The sequence below is a fragment of the Apteryx mantelli genome, chromosome 11 (genome assembly GCF_036417845.1).
Source record: "Apteryx mantelli isolate bAptMan1 chromosome 11, bAptMan1.hap1, whole genome shotgun sequence".
NCBI lineage: Eukaryota > Metazoa > Chordata > Aves > Apterygiformes > Apterygidae > Apteryx > Apteryx mantelli.
This window is the reverse complement of record NC_089988.1, coordinates 3,939,944-3,964,804: the sequence shown is the minus strand read 5'-3', so window position 1 is coordinate 3,964,804 and position 24,861 is coordinate 3,939,944. Positions and strand designations below refer to the sequence as shown.

General features: G+C 53.2%; 2 protein-coding genes across 2 annotated transcripts in view; both read right to left on the bottom strand.

Moving 5' to 3' along the window:
* Positions 1-6,412: 6,412 nt before the first annotated feature.
* LOC136992948 (olfactory receptor 14A16-like) lies at positions 6,413-7,695 on the bottom strand. Its single transcript, XM_067302967.1, has 2 exons — positions 7,673-7,695; positions 6,413-7,373 (listed from the first exon to the last, which is right to left on the bottom strand). The coding sequence occupies exons 1-2, from the start codon at positions 7,693-7,695 to the stop codon at positions 6,413-6,415; spliced, it is 984 nt and encodes a 327-aa protein (XP_067159068.1).
* Positions 7,696-18,262: 10,567 nt separating this feature from the next.
* The window catches only part of LOC136992947 (olfactory receptor 14C36-like), a 63,061-nt gene continuing 56,462 nt past the window's right edge, over positions 18,263-24,861 (bottom strand). Inside the window, exon 3 of the mRNA XM_067302966.1 lies at positions 18,263-18,609. Within this exon, the coding sequence (XP_067159067.1) occupies positions 18,263-18,609 (347 nt within the window). The remainder of the gene's footprint in view (positions 18,610-24,861) is intronic.

Below are 24,861 nucleotides of genomic sequence, written 5' to 3'. Positions count from 1 at the left end.
GCAAACCTCAGGGTATCTGAAAGGGCCCTCAATACCATGCATGGGCAAGAGTACTCATGCCTCCAGGCAGGGACTTCAGTGCCAGCCTGACTGTGATTCAGCCCATCCTGACCACAATGGGCACATGCAGAGTCCCTTCTAAGTGCCTCTTTTTGGAAAAAGCGGTTGATGCCTGTGGTGGGGAGAACCAGGTGCTAAAGGCCACCTTTGCCCTGGCCTCTGGAGGAGAGCAGTGAAGGACAGAGAAGGCAAATCTGCTTATCCAAGGGCTGAAGGCACTGGAGTGGGTAGTATCCTGGGTTGCTTTAGGAAGAGCATTGCCAGCAGGTCGAGGGAGGTGATCCTCCCCCTTTACTCAGCCCTGCTGAGGCTGCATCTGGAGTACTGTGTCCAGTGCTGGGCTTCCCAATATGAGAGACATGGAGCTACTGGAGGGAGTCCAGTGAAGGGCCACTAAGATGATGAAGGGACTGGAGCATCTCTCCTATGAGGAAAGGCTGAGAGAGCTGGGCCTGTTTAGCCTAGAGAAGAGGAGACTGAGAGGGGATCTTACCAATGTGTATAAATATCTGAAGGGAGTGTGTCAAGAGGATGGGGCCAGACTTTTTTCAGTGGTGCCCAGGAATAGGACGAGAGGCAACAGGTACAAACTGAAATACAGGAAGTTCCATCTGAACATAAGGAAAGACTTCTTTACTGTGAAAGTAACAGAGCCCTGGAAAAGGTTGCCCAGAGAGGCTGTGGAGTCTCCATCCTTGGAGACATTCAGAAGGTGTCTGGGCAGGGTCCTGGGCAAGATATTTTAGGTGACCCTGTGTGAGCAGGAGGGTTGAACTAGATGATCTCCAGAGGTGCCTTCTAGCCTCAGCCATTTTGTGATTCCGTGATTCTGAGAGGGGAGGAGAGGGGAGAGGCAGGTGAGAGGGAGCTGCAGGGGAAGGTGTCAGGGCTGGGCTGTAGGTAGTGAGGTCACTTGTGCTGCAGGACGCTGATTGGTGAGGAGCAGCAGGCTGGCATGGTGAGGTGCTCAAGTGAAGGGTGAGGGGCAGCCCAGGAGGGCAGAGAGGTTGTGGGAGGGTCAAGAAAGAGGCAAGTGAAGACAGCCGAGGCTTGTCTGCCCTTCACACTATCATCCCTTGCTGCTAGTCCATGTGGGCACCAAAGGCACTGCCCAGGGAGACTTGCAAAGCATCAAGAAGGACTGCTAGGCTCTGGAGGTGATGATCAGGTGACCTGGGGGCCCAAGCAGTTTTCTCTTCGATCCTGCTGGTGAGGGCAAAGGGCTTGAGGAGGTGGGGACAGATCCTGTGGGTCAACAACTGTTGCACAGCTGGTGTTGGCAACAGGACTTTGTTTTTTTATGACCATGGGGCCCTCTTTGCTTGGAAGAGATTGGGTCAGCCTGAACAAGCAGGGCAGAAGCATCTTTGCTGACCGCCTGGCAAACCTGGTAAGGAGATTGTTATGCTGGGAATGACCAGAGGGAGAGGATGACCAACAGTCAGCAAAGCCACAGCAATGAGCACACTGACCAGTGTGTCCAGGAGAGAGCTCTGGGAGCCAGGACACAGCCTAGGAACCCACTGCCTCCACCAGCAGAACAGACATGAAATGCAGTCTGTCCTTCTCCTCGAGAGATAAGCCAGAGGAGCCGCTTCCAGACCCAGATGATCTGAGAGCAGGACTGCAGGTGGCCAGATGTCAGGAAATTCAGCAGAAAGGACCAGCTCCAGCCTTGGGTGAGACAGAAAAGCAGGTTTCTTCTTCTGTGAGGAAACTGCTTTGAGCCAATTCTTCTAGTCATCACCCCTGCTAGAGCAAAGAAAAGCACGTTGGTGCCCATTGGCCTCCAAGGCCATTGTGACTGTGCTGCCCCGCCTCATGCACTCGCCTGGTTGCCCAGTTGCGATGTCACAGTCTCTGATGTCACAGTTGCTGGTGACCACTGGAGGAGATGGTCAGGCTTTGACAGGCTCAGCTGTCTGCCTTCCCCCACCTTTCAAGTCAGGCTTACCCTTTGGGGCTTCCCCACCTGCAAGGTGTATTTGGGGAAACCCCCACCTGACCTGAGATTGAAGGAGACTGTGTCATCCAGCCTATGGCACAGAAAGAAATCTGAAGAAACCAAAGTCCCTGTCATCTGGAGATGTCAGCCCCTGTGAAAGTAGCTGTAAGTAGCACAGATGACTGGAAAAGGGAAGTCTCGATGTAGGAGATATCTCTAACTCTTTGAGTCCGGAGGACATTTTTATAATTTCAGCATGCTTGGAGGGTGAAATTCTGTTCATAGTCCTCCTGGGACACATGCCCTGGGGCTGCAGTCTGGTGCAGCAATGGTTTTCCTGTTGGAAACATCACAATCTTTGCAGAAGCTAAATCTCACCTAGAAACCTAGAGTGGCTTCAGCTCTCACCCAGCAGCATCTCTAAGCTGGCGGAGGAGGTAGCCTTGGATGGTATTTATAAATCATGGCCTCACTGAGGTACTCGTCAGGTGCAGATAATCCCCCAACGCCAGAACCCACTGCTTTGGGTCCTCACCATCTCTTGCAGCCTCCCCCACCTGCTACCTTCCCCTGGGAGATGCACACCAAATACCTGAGCCTGGCACAGTCACAGATGGTGTTGGGAGAGGAAAAATGCTGCCATTCAGGTACTGGGTGTGAATGGCAGTGTGGGAGCACACAGCAGTGTGCTTGCAGGGCAATTGCAGGTCTCCTGGGAAAGGCCCTAGGACATGGCGGGTGCAGGAGAGAAGAGCTCAGGTTGTTCCCTGTGTTGCATGGACACACTGGGGAAGCTGCCCCAGGGTCATCGTCCTTGACCAGCCCCTCACATCACCCCTTTTCCATGCTGGCTGCTCACCCCAGCTGTGGGGTTGTCCACGGCCACCTCCATCCTCCTGCAGGTCTCTCTATCCTGATGGAGGGGAAAAGAATGGCCTCTCTTCTGCACCAGACCCTGGCAGATCCTGGAGCACAGCTGTTTGCTGACCGCCACGTGGGGCACAGCCTGGGCTGGGTAGGGGCCCCCCAGACTCTGGGGGATCATTTAAGAGTCATTTAATAATACCACAGCCTTCTCCATGTCCGAGGTCTCTGGTGCCAGCTCCAGCTGAGCTCTGGCTTTCCTCACTCCATCCCTGCGTGCTCAGAAAAGGTCTTGATGCTCCCCCTGGGCAGCCCGTGCTCCTTCCACCCTCTGTGCACTTCCACCCTGGCACCCTGAGGTGCTGCTGCCAGGGCAGAGGTGATGGATCCCCTGGAGTGGCTTCTCAGGGAGCTCCCCAGGGAAACACTGTGCCCAGCCCCAGCCTCAGCCTCAGCCCCAGCATGGCTGAGGGGAGCTGCCCTCTCCTGACCCACCCTGGCGGTGCCAACCCCACCTCAGCCCGCTCCTGAAAGTCTCCAGTGCCTCCCTCAGGGGAGCTGGAGCTGCCTCGGGCCTGGGGCAGTCTGCTGGCAGGAGGGTTTGACATGGGCACAGCAGCAGCAGTGCTGGGATCAGGGGAGAAGCAGGCAAACTGGGGTGAAGACCCCTGCCCTCGGCTGCATGGCCGGGGCACTGGCCAGGCTCCAGGTTCAGGGTAGATGCCAGCTCAAGGGGAGGAGTGCCGGGACTTTCATGGGCTTCCAGTGCAAAGTGAGCTTCCAGTGCTTCCAAAGCAGAGGCTGAGGAGCAAGAATTCATGGAATCACAGAGGAATTTTGGTGGGAAGGGACCTCTGGAAGTTTCTGGTCCAAACTCCCACACAAAGCAGGGCTGGATGGAGTCCTCCAGTCTTGTCTTGCCATCACTGGACTGTGCCTGATCCTGGTTACCATCCCCATACTTGCTCTGCTCTTCTCATCCGGGCACTGCAGTATGGCACCTCTCATCGGTGGGGCACTTCTTGCCTTGCCGGCACCCTCAGCTCCTGGTTCCCCTTCCCGTGCGGAGCAGCTCCACTCTTGCTGCTCCTGACAACACACCCTTTCTAGCAGGAACCAAGTCACAAACGGTGCATAAAGAGTACAGCTGTGACACAGAAAGACCTGTTGTCATAACTGAGCATCATCAAATCAGACCCCAAGTGACTGCTTTCACTTCTTCATGCACCTAAGACACTTCATGCAGTGTTCCCTGGGTAGAAGGTCAAAATTTGAAGCTCTCCTGACACATTTAAATTGCCTGTCAGGCAAGAGTTGCTGCTATGGATATAGGGTCACCATTTGTGTTTACAGCCTTCTTTGGGCTCTCCTTGGGTCCCAGCTTCCCTTGCCAAGGCTTTCTTGGCTATAGTCGGAGGCAGGTCCGAGGCAGAGATGAGGAGTCAGGTCAGCAGGATGGGGACAGGGACAGGTCAGGACCTGAGAGGTGCAGGGCCAGGCACAGCCATGTCCACAGTGTATCTATCTCAGGCATGGCCCAAGGCCCCCAGCAGGGGCAAGAGGCCCCACAATGATGCCGGTCACTCTCTGTATCCCCTGTTCTTGTGCCCAGCACATCCCCCTCCCTCTCTTCCTGCAGCCCCTCCATGCCCACCCTGCTGCCCAGCACAGCACAAGAGCCCTGGCCCTGCAGCCCCTCCAGCAGCTCCTGCTGCCCCAGGGACAGAGCCACATGCTCCCAGCTGGTGCACAGGGAAACCTGGTTCTTGTTATCATTTCCTGTCTCTGAACGCTGCCCTGCTTCTCTCCTGGGACATCCCTGCTCCCCAGAGAGCCTTTCCCTGGGTCAGTGTGTCCCTGCTGGCCTGGCTGCTCCTGCAGCCCTGCTCTGTGCTCCTTGCAGGGCCCTGGTCTGTCAGTGCTGCTCTGCGGAGCAAGGGGCTGTGGGGTCATGAGGCCATGCAGTGTCTCCTGACTCGGCTCTGGCCATGCTGGTCATGGCAGGAAGCAGACCAAACCAGACAGGGATCAAAACCACTAATACTGCTGGCACATGTCTCTGCTCATGGACAGTGCTCAGAGTGACCCCAGGGCATTTGCAATGGCAGGAGATGTGTTTGGGCGTTCACTAGCTCCAGCCTGTGGTGTTTCACTGAGGGTGCAGGAATCACTCTCCCATGCCCCTTCCCTGGGACTCCTGGGTCCCCACTGCCTCTCCAGGGATTGCAGAGTCCTCCTTTCCTCATGCGTACCTGGATTTAGTGCGTTACCTTCTGCTTACTTGACCATGGACCGTCCCTCACTTTGTGAGGCTCCACTCACTGCCCAGCCCTGGGCACACTGTTGTCCCTGGAGATCCCTTGAGTTCTCCTGGGGCTCAAATTCCCCTCCAGAAGGATGGGCATCTCTCGTCAGCACTGTCACCTGTGGGACAGCCCCAGGCAGACAATTCAGAGACCATTCCCCATCTCCACTGGCACTGGTCGTGGAGAAATGAGATCTGAATGCAGCCCTTGGTCCCTAACAAATCACCCTGGAGGACTCTGAGCTTGTCCCCCGCATCCCATGGCATTCACAAGCAGAGCAGCAGGCCCTTTTATGGTGCAATTTCCTTGGGCGTATTTTTGACTCCATCTTCTGAAGAAAGGCCAAACTTCAGGCGCGTCACAGGGGACATGTTCTTTTATTAGGGAAATGTTATTCTGGAGGCCAGGTCTGGCATAAGGGTGCCCAGTGCCTGGTCCTGCCTGAGCTCACAGGAGATACGAAAATAGAAACACAACCCTACCACCACCAGGTTATGAGAACTCCTGGGCCATATCCACAGAATAGAGCACAGAAAGAAAGCACGGAAATGAAGAGAACAAGTCTAAAAGCGGAAAGACCTATTGCTGTGTGGGGACGTATCTCCAGGAAAGCTACAGCCCCCGCCAGAAGGGTGCAGTGAGGAAATGCTTGCTGTGGCAGTGGGGGGGATCAAGCACGGAGTCTGTCCCCACAAGCTGCTGCCCAACTCCCCTCCCCTCCACTCCCCCTCCACTTGTAGTGCTGGAGCTCTGTAGAGGGAAGGGACCAGCCCATGGTGACAACCGGCTGCCACCCTCGCAGGAGAGGGGTTTGAGATCACACAGTGACTGTGGCCAGGGGAGCTGAGCTCTCCTAATGGATACGGGACCCTTGGTCTCACCCTGCCTGTACTCGTCTGAGCCTGACTCTGTGCCCCTGAGCTCCCTTGGTGTCAGTGCCAAAAGAGACCCTGCAAAGGGAAACTCTGCTCATTGCCCTGGGGGCATCAGAAGGAGCTCAGACTAGAGGGCTCTGAGGTTCCCCATGTCTGCTGATGAAGGGGGAAGCCTGGCTTCCTGCTTCAACACGGCTTCTGGGTCAGATTCAAATGAGAGATTCCTGAGGAGACTTGACATGAACTGGATTTTTTTTTTTTTGGTCTCTTTTTAACCTTGATGCAAAAGAGAAAAGAACGAAAGAATTGCACAACAAAGCCTTCATTCCAGATACCCTGAGGAGTGGATGCAGAATGGACAGTTACTGGTGCTGACATTGTACCCACTGAACGAGTTTCTTCAGTGCATCCTTGAGCTCCTTGTTCCTCATGCTGTAGATGAGAGGGTTCATTGCTGGAGGCACCACCAAGTACAGAATGGCCAGCATCAGATCCAGACTTGGGGAGGAGAGGGAGGGGGGCTTCAGGTAGGCAAACAGGTCAGTGCTGACAAACAGGGAGACCACGGCCAGGTGAGGCAGGCACATGGAAAAGGCTTTGTGCCAGCCCTGCTCAGAGGGGATTCTCAGCACAGCCATGAAGATCTGCACATAGTACAGCACAGTGAAAATGAAACACCCAAAGCCTAAACTGGCACTAACCACAATAAGCCCAACTTCCCTGAGGTCGGAGTCTGAGCAGGAGAGCTTCAGGATCTGGGGAACTTCACAGAAGAACTGGTCCACAGTGTTGCCTTGGCAGAGTAGAATTGAAAATGTGTTCCCAGTGTGCAGGAGAGCATTGAGAAAAGCACTGGCCCAGACAGCTGCTGCCATTTTGACACAAGCCCTGCTGCCCATGAGGGTCCCATAGTGCAGGGGTTTGCCGATGGCAACAAAGCGGGCATAGGCCACGACAGTGAGGACAGAATACTCTGCTGAGCATAAAAAAAAGAAGAAAAAGACCTGAGCAGCACATGCCAAGTAGGAAATGGCCCTGGTGTCCCACAGGGAATTGGCCATGGATTTGGGGACAGTGGTGGAGACAGTGCCAAGGTCAAGGAGGGAGAGGTTGAGGAGGAAGAAGTACATGGGGGTGTGGAGGCGGTGGTCGCAGGCTACGGCTGTAATGATGAGGCCGTTGCCCAGGAGGGCAGCCAGGTAGATGCCCAGGAAGAGTGAGAAGTGCAAGAGCTGCAGCTCCTGCGTGTCTGCGAATGCAAGGAGGAGGAACTCATTCAGGGAGCTGCTGTTGGACATTGGCTCCCACTGGGCATGAGGGACTCTCCAGGGAGAAAAAGACAGGGACAAGTTAGGAGAGACTTTGAAAGGAAAATAAATACATTAATAAAATGTTCCATTTCTTATTAAAAATCCCACATGGCTTCTCTCTTTTTTGGGAGGCTCTTTGCCCAGTTCCCTTGCTTGAGCTCTGGTTTGTGCTGCCTGAGTGTGTCACGAGGAGCAGGGACCTCTGCCCGTGGGCTCCACAGGAGTCCGTCATGCTGTACCTGAAGAGGGTTCATGGGAATGGGGGTGACTAGCTCTGACACTCACAGTTTCTGTCAAAAGAAGTCCACTTACCTTGTGGAAGGTCTTTTCAGCATCTTCACTCCGATTTGCAAAGAATGAGGGTTGAGGAACAGAGTTTTAGGGATTTTAAAATATTGTTTATTTTCTTTGAGATGCCCTTGTCACCCCTGGGGAGTGCTCTTTAAAAATGGAAATCCTTGGCATTTCTACTGTGAGTCCTGACAGGAAAGCATCCACTGTCACTTGGCGCAGAGTGGGGACATCTCATCTGTCTATTAGTCTCGTTCCCAGCTCTCCTGTGCTTGCACCTCTTTGAGCTGGAGGATGATGCTACTCTAAAAAGAAACCCGCCCCTGCTGAGAGCAGAGGCGTCCAGTTTTAAAGTTCAGATCTCCAAACTTCTCTCCCTTTCTTCGGGCACCTGACAGAGCTCTCCACACTCCCCTTCTAGCCAAGGAAACACAGGCCTCTTTTCAGATGCCCACATACAGCCTCCCACGACCATCTCCATACCCTCAGCATCTCTGCACCTTCCCCATTTGTCTCTGAGATATCACAGAGGTGCTGTGAGACAGCTGTGTGAGAAGAGAGAGACAGATGGGAAGTCAGGAAAGCCTTCACCTTAACTGCTAGGCATGCCGCCTCGCAGACAGTGGCATCACAGGGCAGTCACTCTCAGTCCCTTTGTCAGGCACCTCTTCTCTGCCGGAGGGCTGGCTGCAGAGAAGGCAGCTCATGCCCTGGACCCCATGGCTGTCAGGGCAGAGGCTCTGCCGGGTGGAAGAGGAGACACAGGGAGCTTGCTCAGAGGAAGGTGTCTGCATCGGAGGGACTGACCACTGATCATGACTTGCCCAAATCCATCCTCCCATGACATTTCTGTTGGCAGGTCCCTCTCATTCCCTGCCCATCTCTACTGCCTGGGGCTGTTCCTGATGCCTGGAGCTTTCTCTCTCCCAGCATCTTTTCCCTGTCAGTGCTCACAGACACTGTCCCACCCTCTCTGTGTGCAGTTCTGCCCTACAGAAACCTCTCAGGACTGGGCTCTGTCCAGGGGCATCTCTGTGCTCACAGGTCCTAAGGAGCAGGTCACATTAGCCCTGATAAGTCCATAAAGGTGCTGCTGGGGCTGCTGTAGGTGGAGGTGGGGTTGAAAGGCTTTGCTGAGCTTTCTCACAGGCCTACTGATCTCTGAGAGGGAAAGTTAGTGAGTCCCAGTTCCTTGCCAAACCACAAAACTCTTTCCTTTTTCCTCCCTGCCAACATTAGGAAACTGAAAGCCCTGGAAGGAAAGCTCCTTCCCTTTCAAGTAGCCTTTTTTTGCACCTTCCTCTGCAGCGCAGGGGCACTGCTCTGAATCACAGCCCTGCGCAGACCTGGGTGCATATCCCAGCTTCACAGCCCTGCAGCCGTCCTTTGGAGAAAGTAGCAGCGTGCCCTGTCCCTGTGGTGGTGTGGCAGGGAATGCCTGCTCTGAAGCGTCTCCCTCTCCTCTGCAAAGGAGAGTGATCCTTAAAAAAACTATCAGTCATGGGACAGAACAGGTTTAGAAGACCCTTCCAGGAACCTCAGTAGCATTGCCCTGCAGCCAGAGACTTACTGTGTCAGGGGCTGTGAAGATTTCTCCCACAAGGAGCTCTCCTCTGTCCTCCCACTCCACACTGCCTTGCACTTCTCTCTGCCTTGTCTCCTCTCATGTCAGCAGCAGCAGGCAGTGCCCGGATCCCTGCTGCTCTTTGCAGAGGAGCTGCTCCTGCACACAGCTGTGTCTGGGCAGTGCTGCCCAGTTGCCATGAACTCCCTCCATCCCTGGAGCCTGGTCCCACTCAGGAGCAGAGGCCCAGCTGAAGGCATGATTTTCTCTGTCCCTTGTGCTCCCTCCTCCTGGGAAATGTTCACTGGAACTAACTAAAATAATCACTGATGGTCCCTCTCTAAAGAGTAGAGAGAGACCAGTTACAGCATTGTCCCTTGTTTCATCAGCGGATGGTTTCATCAGAGGATGGTTATCTACAAGAGGTGGAAACATCGCACCCTGGAAATCCATATTCCCATGTCTTAACTAGGCAGGACACCTAGAATCGGACAAGAATGGAGGTCATTCACCCATGGTTCAGGTTTTCATTCAGATGAGTTAATCTGGGCATCACATGTCCGTTTAGAAGCTCCTGAGATGCAGTGGGTTGCAGATCCCTCCTTTGAACTCCACAAACACAGAGGAGGTGGGATTCCCCTTGCAAAAAACTGAAGTGTGCACAACACAGATGTCTGCATGGGAGCTCCTTGTCTAAGCTCCCATTATAATCACTTGAGATGGAGGGTGGGAGTCAGCTGCTCACACACAAACACCTGGTGACATTGGAAGAGAGAGATGTGCTGGAGGACATGTGCCAGTGTCTGCTTGCTCTAATGGAGCAAGTGTGACACCTACATCCTTCTAGAACATGAGGTGGGTCCAGGCGGGGAGTCGCCTGGGCCACCTGCAATGATACTAGATGCCCACTGCTACCAGAGCTCCACTCACTACGATGCTGAGACACATGCAGATCCCGACACTGAAAAGAGCTGATGTTGTCCAGTGCTGGCGCTTGGTTCAGTGACATAAAAAAAGGCCTGCAGGGCCATGTCGGATGCCTGGGGGGGGTCTGGCACAACCACATGTCTCTAGAAGACACACTACGGGACCTCTAGGAAAACCATGCCCCTTTGGAGTGGTTGCTGGTCAAGTGCCCCAAGGCAGCTCCAGTTTCCTACCTGTTCCCAAACAACTGGATCCCACCACTGCCTTTAGGCCAAGTCTCTCCGATCTACAGCCAAACGTGCTTCATAAATGGGAGAGGCACCTCACACCAAGGTCTCTGCTCTAGTCTCTGCACCCTTAAAACCTTCTAGCTTTCCTCCTCCTGAACCTCTTCTCACCCCAGGGCGATATGAACAGGGACTGGGCTAATGATGACCAAAGGGTGCCTGGATCACTGGATGCCCAGTGCCGAGGACTTCTTCAGTGGCACCTTGTTCTGCCTGGAGATTGGTTCACCTCTGTCACAGGCCCAAGGTGCTACAAATCAGCTCAGGGAGCCAACACCTCTCCTGCCATTCCTGCACAGCCCAGCTCTGTTTCTCTTTGGCCTTGGGCACTGCAGGCTTTGCTCTCTCAGTGGGAACCTCCTTTCACCATTACATTGCCACCTGCTATCTAGGCCAGCATGGCTCTGCTCTGAAGTGGGGCCACTGCGCACACAGTGTCTTTGGCTCTTGCTAACAGGTTTGACCATTGCAGATCTGTTCTCTGTGCCACAGCTGAGGATTTGCAACCCCAGTATACACAAGTGCATGCAGCCTGGGGCACAGAGAGGAGCAGATGGAGATGCACAAGCTGTCACAGGCCTAAAACATGGTTGGAATAACTAAGATGCGGGGGGACCATTAACATGACTGGAGGGCTGTGGTGGCAGGGTACAAGCTCTGCAGGCAAGATGTTTAGGGAAGATGAGCGGGGGGGGTGCCCTTTGGGTGAAGGGACAGCTCAGATGGATGGGGCTCTTGCATGGGATGGACAAGGGTTTGCGTGAGTGCTTGTGGTGTGAGGATCAGAGTAAAGGCGATGTTGTGATGGGAGTTACACACCCCCCCGATGAGGGTGAGGAGGTGGATGCAGTCTCCTTTAAGCAACCTGAGGAAGTCAGTGGGTCACAGGGCCTGGTTCTTCTGGGGGGACTTTAATCTCGCTGACATTCATTGGAAGGGCAAACAGGAGGGTGCAAGCAGTCCAGGAGATTTCTGGAGGGTGTCAGCGACAGCTTCTAAGCACAGCTCCCTGATGGGCCAAGTTGGGTGACGCTCACCTGGATCTGGTGCTAACAAAAGGAACTGATCAGGGATGTGATAATCTGTGGAAATGTTGGCTGCACTGACTATGGAATAGTGGAGTCCCAGATTGTGAGGGCAATGAGGAATACAATAAGGCATTATGATAAGTTGAGTAGACAACTGGGTGGGTAAAAAGCTGGTTGGATGATGGAGCTCAGAGGGTTTTTTTTTTTTTTTTGAATGGGTCATGCTTTACCAGGAAGCCAGGTAAAGGTGGAATATGCAGGGGTCTACACTGGGACCTGTCCTGTCTAACGGGTTCATCAGTGACCTGGAGGATGCAACACTCATCACATGTATAGATGAAACCTCATCAGGAGAAAGAGTCATATGTTTGAGGGCTGCCATTCAGATGGACTGCAACATGCAGGAGGAATGGGTTGCCAGGAACTTTGAGAAATTCAACAAGGAGAAATGCAGGTCCTGCACCTGGGGCAGACCAACACCATGCAGTGATATGGGCTGGGGAGTGCTCTGCAGAAAAAGGACCTGGCAGTCTTTGTGGGCAGCGAGATGAACATCAGCCAGCAGCATGCCCTGGCAGCAAAGGAGGCCACAGCATCTTGGGCTGCAAGAACAGGAGCACAGCCAGGAGATTAAGGGAAGTGATTATCCCCCTCTACTTAACACTTGTTAGAGCCCCTCTAGATACTGCATCCTGTTGGTGCTGCCTGTAGAAGACCATTGTTGATCACATGGATTGAGTCCAGCGTCAGGCCCCCAAGGTGCCTGGGGGCTTGGGCCCTTGCCCTGTGAAGAGATGCTGAGGAAACAGGGTTTGTTCAGCGCAGAGAAGGGAAGGTTTTGGGGAGGACTCATAACAGCTTCCCAGCTCAAGGTTGCCACTGATAATGAACCAAGTTTTTACAGGAATCCATGGCAGGAGAATGAGAGGCAACAGCTATAAGCTGAAACAAGTGGTCAAAATTGTATAGAAGGGAGAAAAATCAATGAGGACCATGAAGCATTTGAAGTGGGGTCCAGAGGGGTTATGGACTCTCTCTTCTTGGAGGCTTGCAGGATGCAGCTGGACAAAGCCCTCAAGAACTTGCTGTGAATTCAGTGTTGATCCCTAATTGAGCAGGAGGTTGGATTAGAACCTCCTAAGGTCCCCTCCAGCCTGAATGATTTGGTGATTTTGTCCTCTCTGGTGATAGCCACTGCAATTCTTGCAGGCAGCAAATCCTTTACTGCACATGGGTTAGCACCTGACATGGCCTCCCCAGAGCCAGCCCCTCCTAGTGGTGAGAGGTTTCCTCTTGGGCCTGAAAGGTTTTCTGTTCAAGGTTTCATTATGAGTGACTGCTTGTCCAGAGTGAGTCTTCTTCACAGCCTACAACACCTGTACATTACAACACGATGCCAAATGAGTGTGACATATGCAGAAAGTCATGGCACAAGGGTGATTGCACTCTAACATCCATGAGGTCCTTTGCTGATCCAATAATATTCAGAAGGACTGGAAGAGCCTTAAAGCTCCTAGGCACACACAGGTAATGTTGACTTTGTCACTCTGGGAGGTGAGGGAGCTGGGTTTGTTCAGCCTGGAGAAGGGATGGCTTTGGTGACACCTAATAACAGCCTCCCCATACCCACCAGGACCTCACCAAGAAAATGGAGCCAGGCTCTTCACTGCTGTGCATGATGGGAGGATGAGGCCCAATGGTATTAGCTGAAACAAGAGCTGTCAGGCTGGGTGTAAGGAAAAACATTTGACCCATCCAGACAGCCAAGCACTGGGGCAGGTTGCCCTGAGAGGCTGTGCCATCTCCATCCTCAGAGGTTTTCAAGTCCTCAATGAGTAAAGGCCTGAGAAATCTGGACCTGATAGCTGACTGTGCTGTGGGAAGGAGGTTGGGGTCCAGATATCCTGAGGTCCCTTCTAGCCGGAAAGATTCTGCATTTCCTTCCACACTGCATCTTCTCATTTGACATTAGGGAAAACCTTCAGCTTCCCCGTGACCATAGAAATATGTCAGACAAAAATGTGACCCGATCAACTGCATGTTCCTTGTCCTGCTCCAGTCAGAGTCATTCAGTTTCAGGACTGCTTGGCAGGTACCCCCAAGTAGCCATGATTTTTATTTTGCTTCACCTTTTATTCCATTTTTCCCTCTTTTCCACCTTCCAAGTTCTTCTCTTTTAACATCCTGATACCCTGCCATGAAGTCAGCCGACCCCTGTTTACCCTTTCCCCCTTGACCCTGGACTTGCTTTCTGTGTACATTCACTTGGCTTTTCTGAGATGCTTGCCGTGGTGATCCCTACCTTTGCCAGCAGTCCCTTTAAATGACTACCTCCTTTTGTTATGTGTAGTGTCCTGCAGTTTCTCCTGCCATTATCCTGTCAGAGGCACCACAAGACAGGATGAGCCATCTGCACACACTCATTTACATCTGACACAAGGGAGCTTCAGTCCAGAGGGGCCTTGAGAAACTTGGGGATTTGGTCAACAGAAACTTCATGCTGTTGTACAAGGAGAAATGGCAGCTCCTGCATTGGGGGACAGAACAACCCCTGCATCAGGACCGGCTGGCACCTGACCATCAGAGGAGTGACCCTGAGGAGAAGGGCCTGGACGTTACGAGGGATGCCATATGAGCCAGTGGTGCACGCTCACTGCAACTGAGGCCAGCTGCACACGAGGCTGCTTCAGGAAGCATGTGGCCACCCAGACAAGCGGAATTATCACCCCCCCTCAACACAGCACTGGTGTGGCCTCATCTGCAATAGTGTGTCCCAGTGTGGGCTGCCAGTGCTGGAGGAACGGGGAGCAACTGGAGGGGGTCCAGAGGAGTCTTCCAAGATGGGGTTGGCGACCTGAAGGAGAGGCTGAGGGACCTGGGCTTCTTCAGCCCGGTGAAATGGAGGCAAAGGGCGGTACAGTAGTAGCCTCCAAGTGCTTGAAGAGATCATGGATCTTTTCTTGGTAGAGGCAAACAGCATGAGAAGGGGAAACCAGGATAAAATGGGAACTCACAACTCAGCTCCAGGGCGATAAGGCAGCATACAAGAAGCAGCAGGAGGAATATGCAGCAAAGGAGGAATTCAAAAATATTGTCCAGTAAAGTAGGGATGGTGTTAGGGAAGCCAAAGCTCTCAGAGGGTACACACTGGCAGGGGACATCAAAGGCATGAAGAAGAGCTGCTACTGCTTCAGGAACGGTGAAGAATAAAAGGGAAATGCTGGCTCCTTGCTGAAGGGGGCAGAGAATCTAGTAAGAGCAGATGAAGGTAGGTCTGAGGAGCTCAGTGCCTTTTTGACTTCTGTCTTCAGCAACAAGGTCTCCTGGGCTGTTGTGCCTAGAGTCAGGGCTCCAGACAAGAAAAGCAACCAACAGTGCATGAGGGCTGAGTGAGGGATGACTTGCAAGAACTCCACCCCTACCAGCCAGTGGGATTGGAACGGCTGCACCCAAGGACATTGAGAGAGCTGGCCACTGTCATAGCAAGGCTGCCCTCTTTCATCCTTGAGTAGTCGTGGAGATGGGGTGAGGTCCCACTAACTGCAGAAAGGCAAATGTTACATCCACTATCAAAAAAGGCCCAGACGGCAACCCAGGGAATGACAGGCCATTCAGCCTCAATTGGTTGAGGAGTGTGTCATGGAGTGAGTCCACTCATTTCTGGGCACATGAGGGAGAAGAGGGTGATATGGAAGAGGCAGCATGGATTTACCATGGGTAAATTGTGCCTCACCACCTGATTGCCTTCTAGGATTAAATAAGTGTACTTGTGTTTGGAGAGCAGAAAATGCCTTTCGACTTGATTTGAGCAAGGTGTTTGACACTGTCTCCCACAATATCCTTGTGGAGTACAATTTAGAAATTTACCACCTAGATGGGTGAACAACCAGATGGCTAAAGAACTTGTGGGATGATGAGGCTCAGAGGGCAGTGGCGAATGCGTGGTATTCTTCTTGGAGGCCAGGGAGAAGTGGAGCACCATGGGGGGTCTCTCCAGGAACTTGTCCTGTTCAAGGACTTGATTAGTGACATGGAAGAGGCAATATTCATCATGCTTGCTGAGGACAAAAAAAATGCAGAAGGGCCCTGCCATATGCTGGCCCTTCCCCCATTGCTACTCAACTACCATGATTATTTCTTTATTATTTTCCTTCAATTCTTTTGAAATTTCCCTTACTGCATCTTCTCCTTGTTGTGTTGTGTTCTTTCCTCCCCTTGGCCCTCAGCCAGACCATCCCACCAGCTTTGACTGAGGACAATCACAGCCTCACCTCCAAGCACAGCCTTGCTGGGATCTCCTGGGACCATGCAGGCAGTCTGTGGTGGCCATCTCCAAGCAGAGCTATGCGCTGAGGGTCCCTACGTGGTCTCAGAGGAGAGCTAATGGAGACATAAGATGAGCCAGGGCAGAGCCTGTGGGGTCATGCCAGGGTAGAGCTGGGGCAGCAGGCATGAGAAGAGGAGACCTCCAGCAGCTCCTCTCCACACCCTCGCAGGGACTTATGCACCCAATGGTGCTCCTGAGAGAGGATGATGACAAAGGACGGGGGGGGCACCATGAGCTGCATTGCTGGGAGACCATCTGTACTGGGTCTGGGAGTCCTGGCAGGCAGTGCCGGTGGCTGTAGTCCCTGAGAACCCCCCGACCCTGCTAGCAGCAGTGAGTCCCCTCCATGAAAGTTGGGAGCTTCTGGGGTGTCATGGCTCCCATCTGCCTCCTGTCTCTGTGCTGGCCCAGCCCTGCTGCCCTCCATGTGGCCCCATGGCCCCACTGCACAGTCACTGCACAGGACAGGTTGCATTCAGGGGTGGGGAAATGTCCTCCAGGCATGGTCTCCATGACAGCCTTCAGTGCTCTGTTCCCCAAAGCCCTCCTGAAGCCTCCCACCAGTCCCCAGGTCCTGCTCAGTCCTGATCCTGTCCCCTGGGGTTAGCAGAAGGCCGTGCTCTGGGGTCTGCTTGGGTTTGAGCCTAAAAGGAGAGGCCAGGCAGGACCAGCCATTACCCCCATACAGGCACTGAGCCCAGCAGGCAGACAAAGCTGGTCACATTCAAAGATCACATCTCTCCAGGACTGTGGGGAATGGCTAGTGCTGGAAATGGCTGGTATGAGGGTCTGGGAAGAGTTTCCTGGGACAGTTTCTCCTCTCTGTTCATGCAGCAGCAAGCTGGGATGGATCTTTCCCCTGAGGCACCCTGCCTGAGGCCCCCCATGGGAGGAGGATGGTCTGCTGGCCCAGGAGATGGCCCCAGGACCTCCTCGGCATGCTCCCTGCCAGCCCTGCAGAGGACCCAGCAGAGGGCTCGTCCTCCCAGGCCTCACAGCTGGACATTTAGTCCTCAAGTTGGGCATGGAGCCTTGTCTGGGGGTGACTTTTGGGGTAAGGACCAGCATGAGGTGTGGGGGAGATTGTCTCAAGGAAATGTGCTGGGGACAGGGCCTGAGGGACAGCAGCACACTGATATGGTTCTTGAGTCCTCCTTCCTTCAACGCAAGCTCCCACAAGGGGTCCCAGTCTTCTTTTTGGTGCCACCCCTCAGGAGGGAAAATGGCAGTATGAGCTGGGAGGGTGGGGAGCATTAATCCTTCTTCAGCCACTTCCCAGGCCATGTGCAGGGCCGGGACAGCAAGGACTTCTGGCTCTGCACCATGAGCTCGCTTTAGTCTACCCACACTCCAAACATTGTCTTGGATTAAAAGTTGGCATTCTTCTCTCCAAGACACTTTCAAGCCCAGTTCCACTTACTTCTCATCATCTCTTCCAATCCCTCCTCTGATCTTGTTGGCCATTCCCACACCCCCTCCCCTGTTCTCTTGCGGGGTCTTGAGCTCACAGTGCTGCCCTGCAGAGCGAGCAGGCTGTGGGGCCACAGGACCACAGGGTGACTCTGCATTGGCTGTGCTGGTCAGGGTGGGAGGCAGATCCAACCAAATGGGGATCACGGCCTCTAATCCCTCCAGGGGACTGCAGATGTGGCAGGTGCTGGGAGGGGTTATGGAGTATTTCCAAAGCTATTAGTTCTGTCCAGGTGCATCTCTAGATCCTGCCCCTGGTATTTCACAGAGGGTGACATGAATCACTCTCCAGTCTCCCTTCCCCATGTCAGCTGGGTCCCCAATGCCTCTCCTGGGATTGTAGAGTCCCCTTTTGCCTTTGGATCCCTGGGTTTCATGCTTTAGCTTTAAATGACTCCACCTTGGAGGATCTCTCCCTTTGTAAGGCTCCACTCACTGCCCACGCCAGGCACATGCTGTCCCAGGAGATGCCCTGTGTTCTCCTGGCAGCTCCAGCTTCCCCTCCAGAAAGACGGCCATCAGACACTGGGCCTTAAAATGTGGGACAGCTGTGGGTATGTAAATCCATGACCATTCATCCCCTCCACTGTCACTGGACACTGACGAGTGAGTCCTAAATCCAGCCCTTAGTCTCTAACAGATCATAAGAAGATTATGAGCTTTTTGCTCCTGAACCCATGGAGAACCCTGTGCACTAGGCCCTTCTGGACTGCAATTCCTGGGGCCTATTCTGGACACCAGCTTTGGAGGAAGCACAGCCTTCAGGCACTGCACCTGGAAGAACCTACTTTATTACAAAGATACTGTGAGGGAGTCTGCTCTGACCTAGTGTTAGACAGAATCTTAAATAGGCACCAGGTGGGACAGAGCAGTCTCAGTAAAGGTGGAATGAATCCAACCATTGGAGTAGCAACATGGTGACAAATGATAATATCAACAGTCATAGCAGGAATACTAAAAATAAAGTGAACAAACAAAGCTCAGTCCTGGTACAGTACACAGGGGGAGTCATTTGTGGAGAGCAATGGCAATGTTACCACTGCTGAAAAATGTCCGTGAAACCAATGTACTCAGGGCATCTTTGAGCTCCTTGTTCCTCATGCTGTAGATGAGAGGGTTCATTGCTGGAGGCACCACCAAGTACAGAACAGCCACCACCAGATCCAGAATTGGAGAGGACAGTGAGGGGGGCTTCAGGTAGGCAAACACGTCAGTGCTGACAAACAGGGAGACGACAGCCAGGTGAGGGAGGCACATGGAAAAGGCTTTGTGTCGTCCCTGCTGAGAGAGGATCCTCAGCACGGCAGTGAAGATCTGCACGTAGGACAGCACAATGAAAATGAAACACCCAAAGGCTAAACAGGCAGTAACCACAAGAAGCCCAACTTCGCAGAGGTAGGAGTCTGAGCAGGAGAGCTTGAGGATCTGTGGGATTTCACAGAAGAACTGGTCCACTGTGTTGCCTTGGCAGAGTGGTATTGAAAATGTGTTAGCAGTGTGCAGGAGAGCATGGAGAAAACCACTGGCCCAAGCATCTGCTGCCATTCTGACACAAGCTCTCATGCCCATGATGCTCCCATAGTGCAGGGGTCTGCAGATGGCAACATAGCGGTCATAGGCTATGACAATGAGAAGAGAAGACTCTCCTCCAAACAAGAAGAAAATGAGGAAGACCTGGGCAGCACATCCTGAGTAGGAAATGGCCCTGGTGTCCCACAGGGAATTGGCCATGGATTTGGGGACAGTGGTGGAGATGGAGCCAAGGTCCAGAACAGAGAGGTTGAGGAGGAAGAAGTACATGGGGGTGTGGAGGTGGTGGTCGCAGGTTACAGCTGTGATGATGAGGCCGTTGCCCAGGAGGGCAGCCAGGTAGATGCCCAGGAAGAGGGAGAAGTGCAAGAGCTGCAGCTCCTGCGTGTCCGTGAATGCCAGGAGGAGGAACTCGTTGAGGGAGCTGCTGTTGGCATTTGCTCCCTCTGAGCTTGGGGACTCTCCAGGGAAGAACACAGAGATAAATTTCGACAGACTTCTCGGAGCAAAGCTTTCTCATAAAACCCTTCCAGACACACACACATTACCTCTCCCCATCTCAGCAGCACTGTCATTCAGCTCCATGTCTTGAGCTCCAGTTTGTCCTGGCTGAGGGTACCATGCGAGCATGGTCCTCTGCCCGTGGACTCCAGAGAACTCAATTCTGACCTACAGCACTTCGCACATGGGAACAGGGGTGACTAAACTGATATACCGCAAGTTCCACCCAGATTTCATCCACTCATAATGTTGAAGGCATTTTCAGCATCTTCACTCCCACTTCTAAATAATGTGGGTGCATTAATAGTTTTAAGGCTTCTTTTGTTTCCTTTAGCTGACTCTGTCACACCTGAGGAGGATTCCTGCAGGTAGAAATCCTCAGCATTGCTGCTGCACTCAGAGTGAGCAGCTGTGACTCCTCAGAGGCAAAAGGATTCACTCTGGCTTTAGTGCAGAAGGAACAGAGCTGGTCTGTCCATCTGCCTTCTTCCCAGCTGCCCTGTGCTCGCACCTTGGAGGTGGAGAACAGTTGCACTCGTGTTACTCGAAAAAGAAATGACACTGTGGAGAGCAGAGGAATCCACTGGCGAAGTGCTGGCAGTCCACTGGCAAGGACATGTCTGCAATGCAGGACCCACAGGGTCAGTGTCTGAACTGCATCAGAAACCCCCCTGCCCAGAGAGTCCAAGGGGAAGCACAAGGGCAGCATGGGCAGGTGGGAAACATCACGCAATACCATGATATTTCTGCCAGGGAGGCAGGGCCAGGGAGGGACAGAGGGGCACTTGGGAGTGTCTCCTCTCCTGCATGTCCAGCTGCTGAGGAAACAACTCCTGCCCTGGACACCCCAGCCCTGAGAGCAGAGGGCTGTGCTGGCTGGGAGAGGAGAGGAGGTGTTGGAGTTGACAGTTTCCTCTCACACTTTGAGTATGACTCTGCTGCCTGGAGCCATCCCTGCAGGGAGCTGTTTCTCTGTCCCCACGTCTCTCCCTGTCAGTGCTCACAGACCCCATCCCACCTGCTGGGCGCTCAGCTTTGCCCTGCAGAAACCTCCTGGGGCAGGACACTGCCCAGGGCACCTCAATGTCTGCAGGTGCTATGGAGCAGGGGAGACAAACCTTGGTGAGGCTGGAAAGGTGATGCTGGTTCTGTCCTTAGGCTGAGGGGTGAGTGAAGGCATTTGCTGAGTCCCTCCCAGAACTGCTCCTCTCTCGGTGTCACTGTTTTGAAGCCTCCGTCTCCTGTCTAAACCTGACAGATCCAATCCCATTTCACCCCAGCCAGAGAGAATAAAACTGAAAGCATGGACTCATGACACCTCCTTCCCTTTCATATATACCCTGCTTCTCCTCCAGAAATGTCCCGGGAGTGAGCAGGCGTGGTGGGCCGCCCTGACACATGCAGCACTCCCTTGATGGGACCTGCCCTGCCGGGGGTCTCTCCTTCCATCCAGACATTCTCCCTGCAGTGCCATGGGGAGCTCCCTGGGCAGGCTGAGCACTCACCCTCGCAGATGACAGAGTCACTGCCCCAGCCACAAAGCACCCTGGGGTGCAGGAAAACTGCTCTGATTTACAGCCTTTGGCAGATATGTGCGCACACCCCGGCTTCGCACCCCTGCAGTGTCCCTGGGAGAAGGTAGCAGGATGCCCTATCCCTGTGATGGTGTGGCAGGGAATGCCTGCTCTCAAGTATCTCCCCCTCCTCTGCACTGGAAAGCCAGGAGAGCAATCCTTAAAAATGAAATCACGGGTTTGGATGGGTTTTGGAGACCTTTCCAGGAAACTCAGTAGTGTTGTCCTTCAGCCAAAGAGACTTACTGTGTCAAGGGCTGTAAAAATTTCTCCCACAATGAGCTCTTCTTCATCCGCCCACTCCAGATTACTTTTCACTTCTCTCTGCCTTGTCTCATCTCATCTCAGCAGCAGCAAGCAGTGCCCAGAGCCCTGCTGCTCCTTGCAGAGAAGCTGCTCCTGCACACAGCTGTCTCTGGGCAGTGCTGCCCAGTTGCCATGAGCTCCCTCCATCCCTGCAGACTGGCCCCACTCAGAAGCAGAAGCCCCGCTGAGCTCATGAATTTCTCTGTCCCTTGTGCTCCCTCCTCCTGGGAAGTGTTCACTGAGGTAAACCAAAATAATCACCTTTGCTGCCTCTCTAAATAATGCAGAAAGACCAGTTACAGCACTGCGCTTTGTTTCATCAGAGCATGGTTATCTAGGAGAGGTGGAAATGTCCCACTTTAGAAATCCATATTCCCATGTCTTAACTGGGCAGGACACCTAGAAGGGGTCAGGAAGGGAGTTCATTTACCCATGCTTCAGATGCTGGTTCAGATGAGTCTATCTGGCCATCTCATGCCTGTTTAGAAGCCCCTGGGATGCAGTGGGATTCAGCCAACTCCCATGAACTTCACAGACAAACAGGAGGTGGGATTCCCCTTGCCAAAACTGAAGTGGGCACAACATAGATCTCTGCATGGAAGCTCCTTGTCTAAGCTCCGGTTATAATCACTGGAGATGGAAGGTGGGAGTCAGCTGATCACACACACACACCTGGTGACATTGGAAGAGACAGAGGTGGTCCAGGGCATGTGCCAGTGTGTGCTTGCTCTGATGGAGCAACTGGGAGACCCACATCCTTATGGAGCATCAGCTAGGGGCCAGGTGGAGAATTCCCTTGGCCATCTCAAATGACACTAGGTGCCTCCTACTACTAGAGCTCCACTCACTATAAAGCTGAGACATAGGAAGATCCCAATGTTACACACAGTTAATGCAATTCAGTGCAGACACTTGATTTAATGACATAGAAATAGGTCTGCAGGGCCATGTCGGATGCCTAGGGTGTCCAGCACATCCACATGTCTCTAGTAGTTCCAGCATGGGACCTACAGGAAAGCCATGGCCCTTTGGAGTGGTTGTTGTGCAAGTGCCCCAGGGCATCTTGGGTTTCCTACATGTGCCCAAACAAATGAATGCCACCACTATCTTTAGGCAAAGTCCATCCCATCTACATCCAAGCATGCTGCACAAATGGGAGGCACATCACACCAAGGTCTCTACTCCAGTATGTGCACGCTCAGACCCTTCTTGCTCTCCTCCCTCTGAACCTCTTCTCACCCTCCAAATGATATGAACAGGGACTGGGCTAATGATGTCGTCAGGGTGGCTGGATCACAGGCCGCCCAGGCCCAGGGACTCCTTCAGTGGCACATTGTCCTTCCTGGAGATCGCTTCACCTCCGTCACAGGGCACCAAGGTGCTGCAGAGTCAGCTCAGGCAAAAAACCCTCTCCTGCCATTCCTGCACAGCCCAGTTCTGTTTCTCACTGGCGTTGGGCACTGCAGGCTTTGCTCTCTTAGTGGGAACCTCCTTTCACCATTACATTGCCACCTGCTATCTAGGCCAGCATGTCACCACTTGCAGTCAAAGCCTTTGTATACCTGAGGTCCCTGCTAAAAGTTTTCCCTGTGACAAATCTTCAGTCGGCACCACATCTGAGGTGCTGAAGCCAAAATATATGCAGCCTGTCACAGGACTGCCCCATGGTTGGAATAACTTAAATGTGGTGGGATCACTCACACGACTGCAGTCCTTCAATGGCAGGGTACAAGTTCTACAGGAGACACCACCAGGGATGATGAGGAGGGGGATGCCCTATGCGTGAAGCGGTATCTTGGATGTATGGAGCTCTTCCATGGGATGGACAAAGGGAGGCAGTTCTAAAAGGCAGAGGAGCTCAGGAAAGCTGGCAGGTCATTAAGCACCAGGCAAGCACAAGAATGCTCCCTATGAACAGTTTGTAAAATTAGCAGACCCCTCTGGACCCCAGCTTGGCTAAACAGGGAGCTCCCACGTGAGCTCCAGGGCAATAAGGCAGCATACGGAAAGGGGAAGAAGGCAGATGCTGCAAAGGAGGCATTTAGAAATATCGTCCAGCAATGTAGGGATGGTGTCAAGGAAGTCAAATCTCCCCTGGGATAGAGACGCTTGCAGGGGATGTGAAGGACAGGAAGAAGAGCTCCTGCTTCAGGAACAGTAGAAGAATAAAAAAGGAAATGTGGGGTCACTGCTGACTGGGGCAGGGATTCTAGCAAAAGCGGATGCAGACAGGTCTGGGGAAGTCAAGTCCTTCCTGGCTTCAGTGTTCACCAACAAGGTCTCCTGTGCTGTTGTGCCTAGAGTAAGGACTGCTGAGGAGAAAACCAGCCTGCAGTGCCCAAGTCTCTAGAACTCAACCCCTACGAGTCTATGGGATTGGATGGCTGGCATCAGAGCTGGCTGCTGTGACAGCAAGGCTGCTTGCTGTCATCTTTGAAAAGTTGTGGAGATCAGCAGAGGTCCCAATGAACAGCAGAAGGAATACGTTGTGTCCATCTTCAAAAACAGCCACATGGACAACCTGGGGAGCTGCAGGCCATTCAGCCTCACATTGATCAAGAGTGTGTCATGGAGCTGTACTTGTGGAGGAGAGGAGAGTAGTGGATGCCCAGCAGACATCCAGATGGGCAAAAAGCTGGTTGGATGATTGAGCTCAGAGGGCTTTCATGAATGGGTCATGCTTGACCAGGAAGCCAGCTGAAGGTGGGGTAGGCAGGGGTATACCCCACATCCTGTCCTGTTTGAAAGGCTCATCAGTGGGGCAGAACAACCCGTGCATCAGGACAGGCAGAGGCCTGACCGACAGAGGAGTGACCCTGAGGAGAAGGCCCTGGAAGTTATGGCGGACGGCATACGAGCCTGTGGTGCGTGCTCACCACAAATCCGGCAAGCTGCATATAGGACTGCATTAGGAAGAGCATGGCCACCCAGGCAAGGGCAGTTCCTTTCTCCCTTGACTCAGCACTGGTGTGGTAATGTCTGGAATAGCGTGTGCCAGTGTGGACTGCCCAGTGCTGGAGGAATGGGGAGCAGCTGGAGAGGGTGCAGAGGAGATCTGCCAAGATGGGCTTGGGGGTCTGAAGCACAAGGCCTGTATGGAGAGGCTGAGGGACCTGGGCTTCTTTAGCCTGCTGAAGTGGAGGCTAAGGCCAATACTGTAATCACCTGTGACTGCTTGAAGGGTGGTTTCAGAGATGAAGGAGCTTTTCTTGGTTGTGGGAAGGAGCATGTGAAGGGGAAAGAGCCACAAACTGCATCTTGAGAGGTTCAGACTGGACTTCAGGTAAAAAGAACATCACTTTTAGGGTAGTGCTGTGGTGCAACAAGACACCCAGAGGGACTCCATGATCAGCCCCTGGCTCTGTGTTTCAAGGATCTGCAAGCAAGGACGGAGGAATTTCAGTAAAGGCGGGGAGATCCTGCAGTGAGTGCAAGGTGGGGAAGCAGGTTGGGTGTCTACAGGCTGCAGGGAAACAGGTGCAGCTTTGGGACAGCTTAGGGCAGCCTGTGTTGGAGATGACCAAGGGCACTGCCCAGGCTGAAAGCCTCCAAAAGAACTGAGGTCTTTTTCCCTTTCTCTATGGCTGATGTGTCTGCCACCGAGGCCTACAAGAAGATGATGTTTCCTTACAGCACTGGGCCTTGTTGCCTCCTCACCCCCGGGGTTCCCAGGAGGTGTTGTAATGTTGTCCTGCA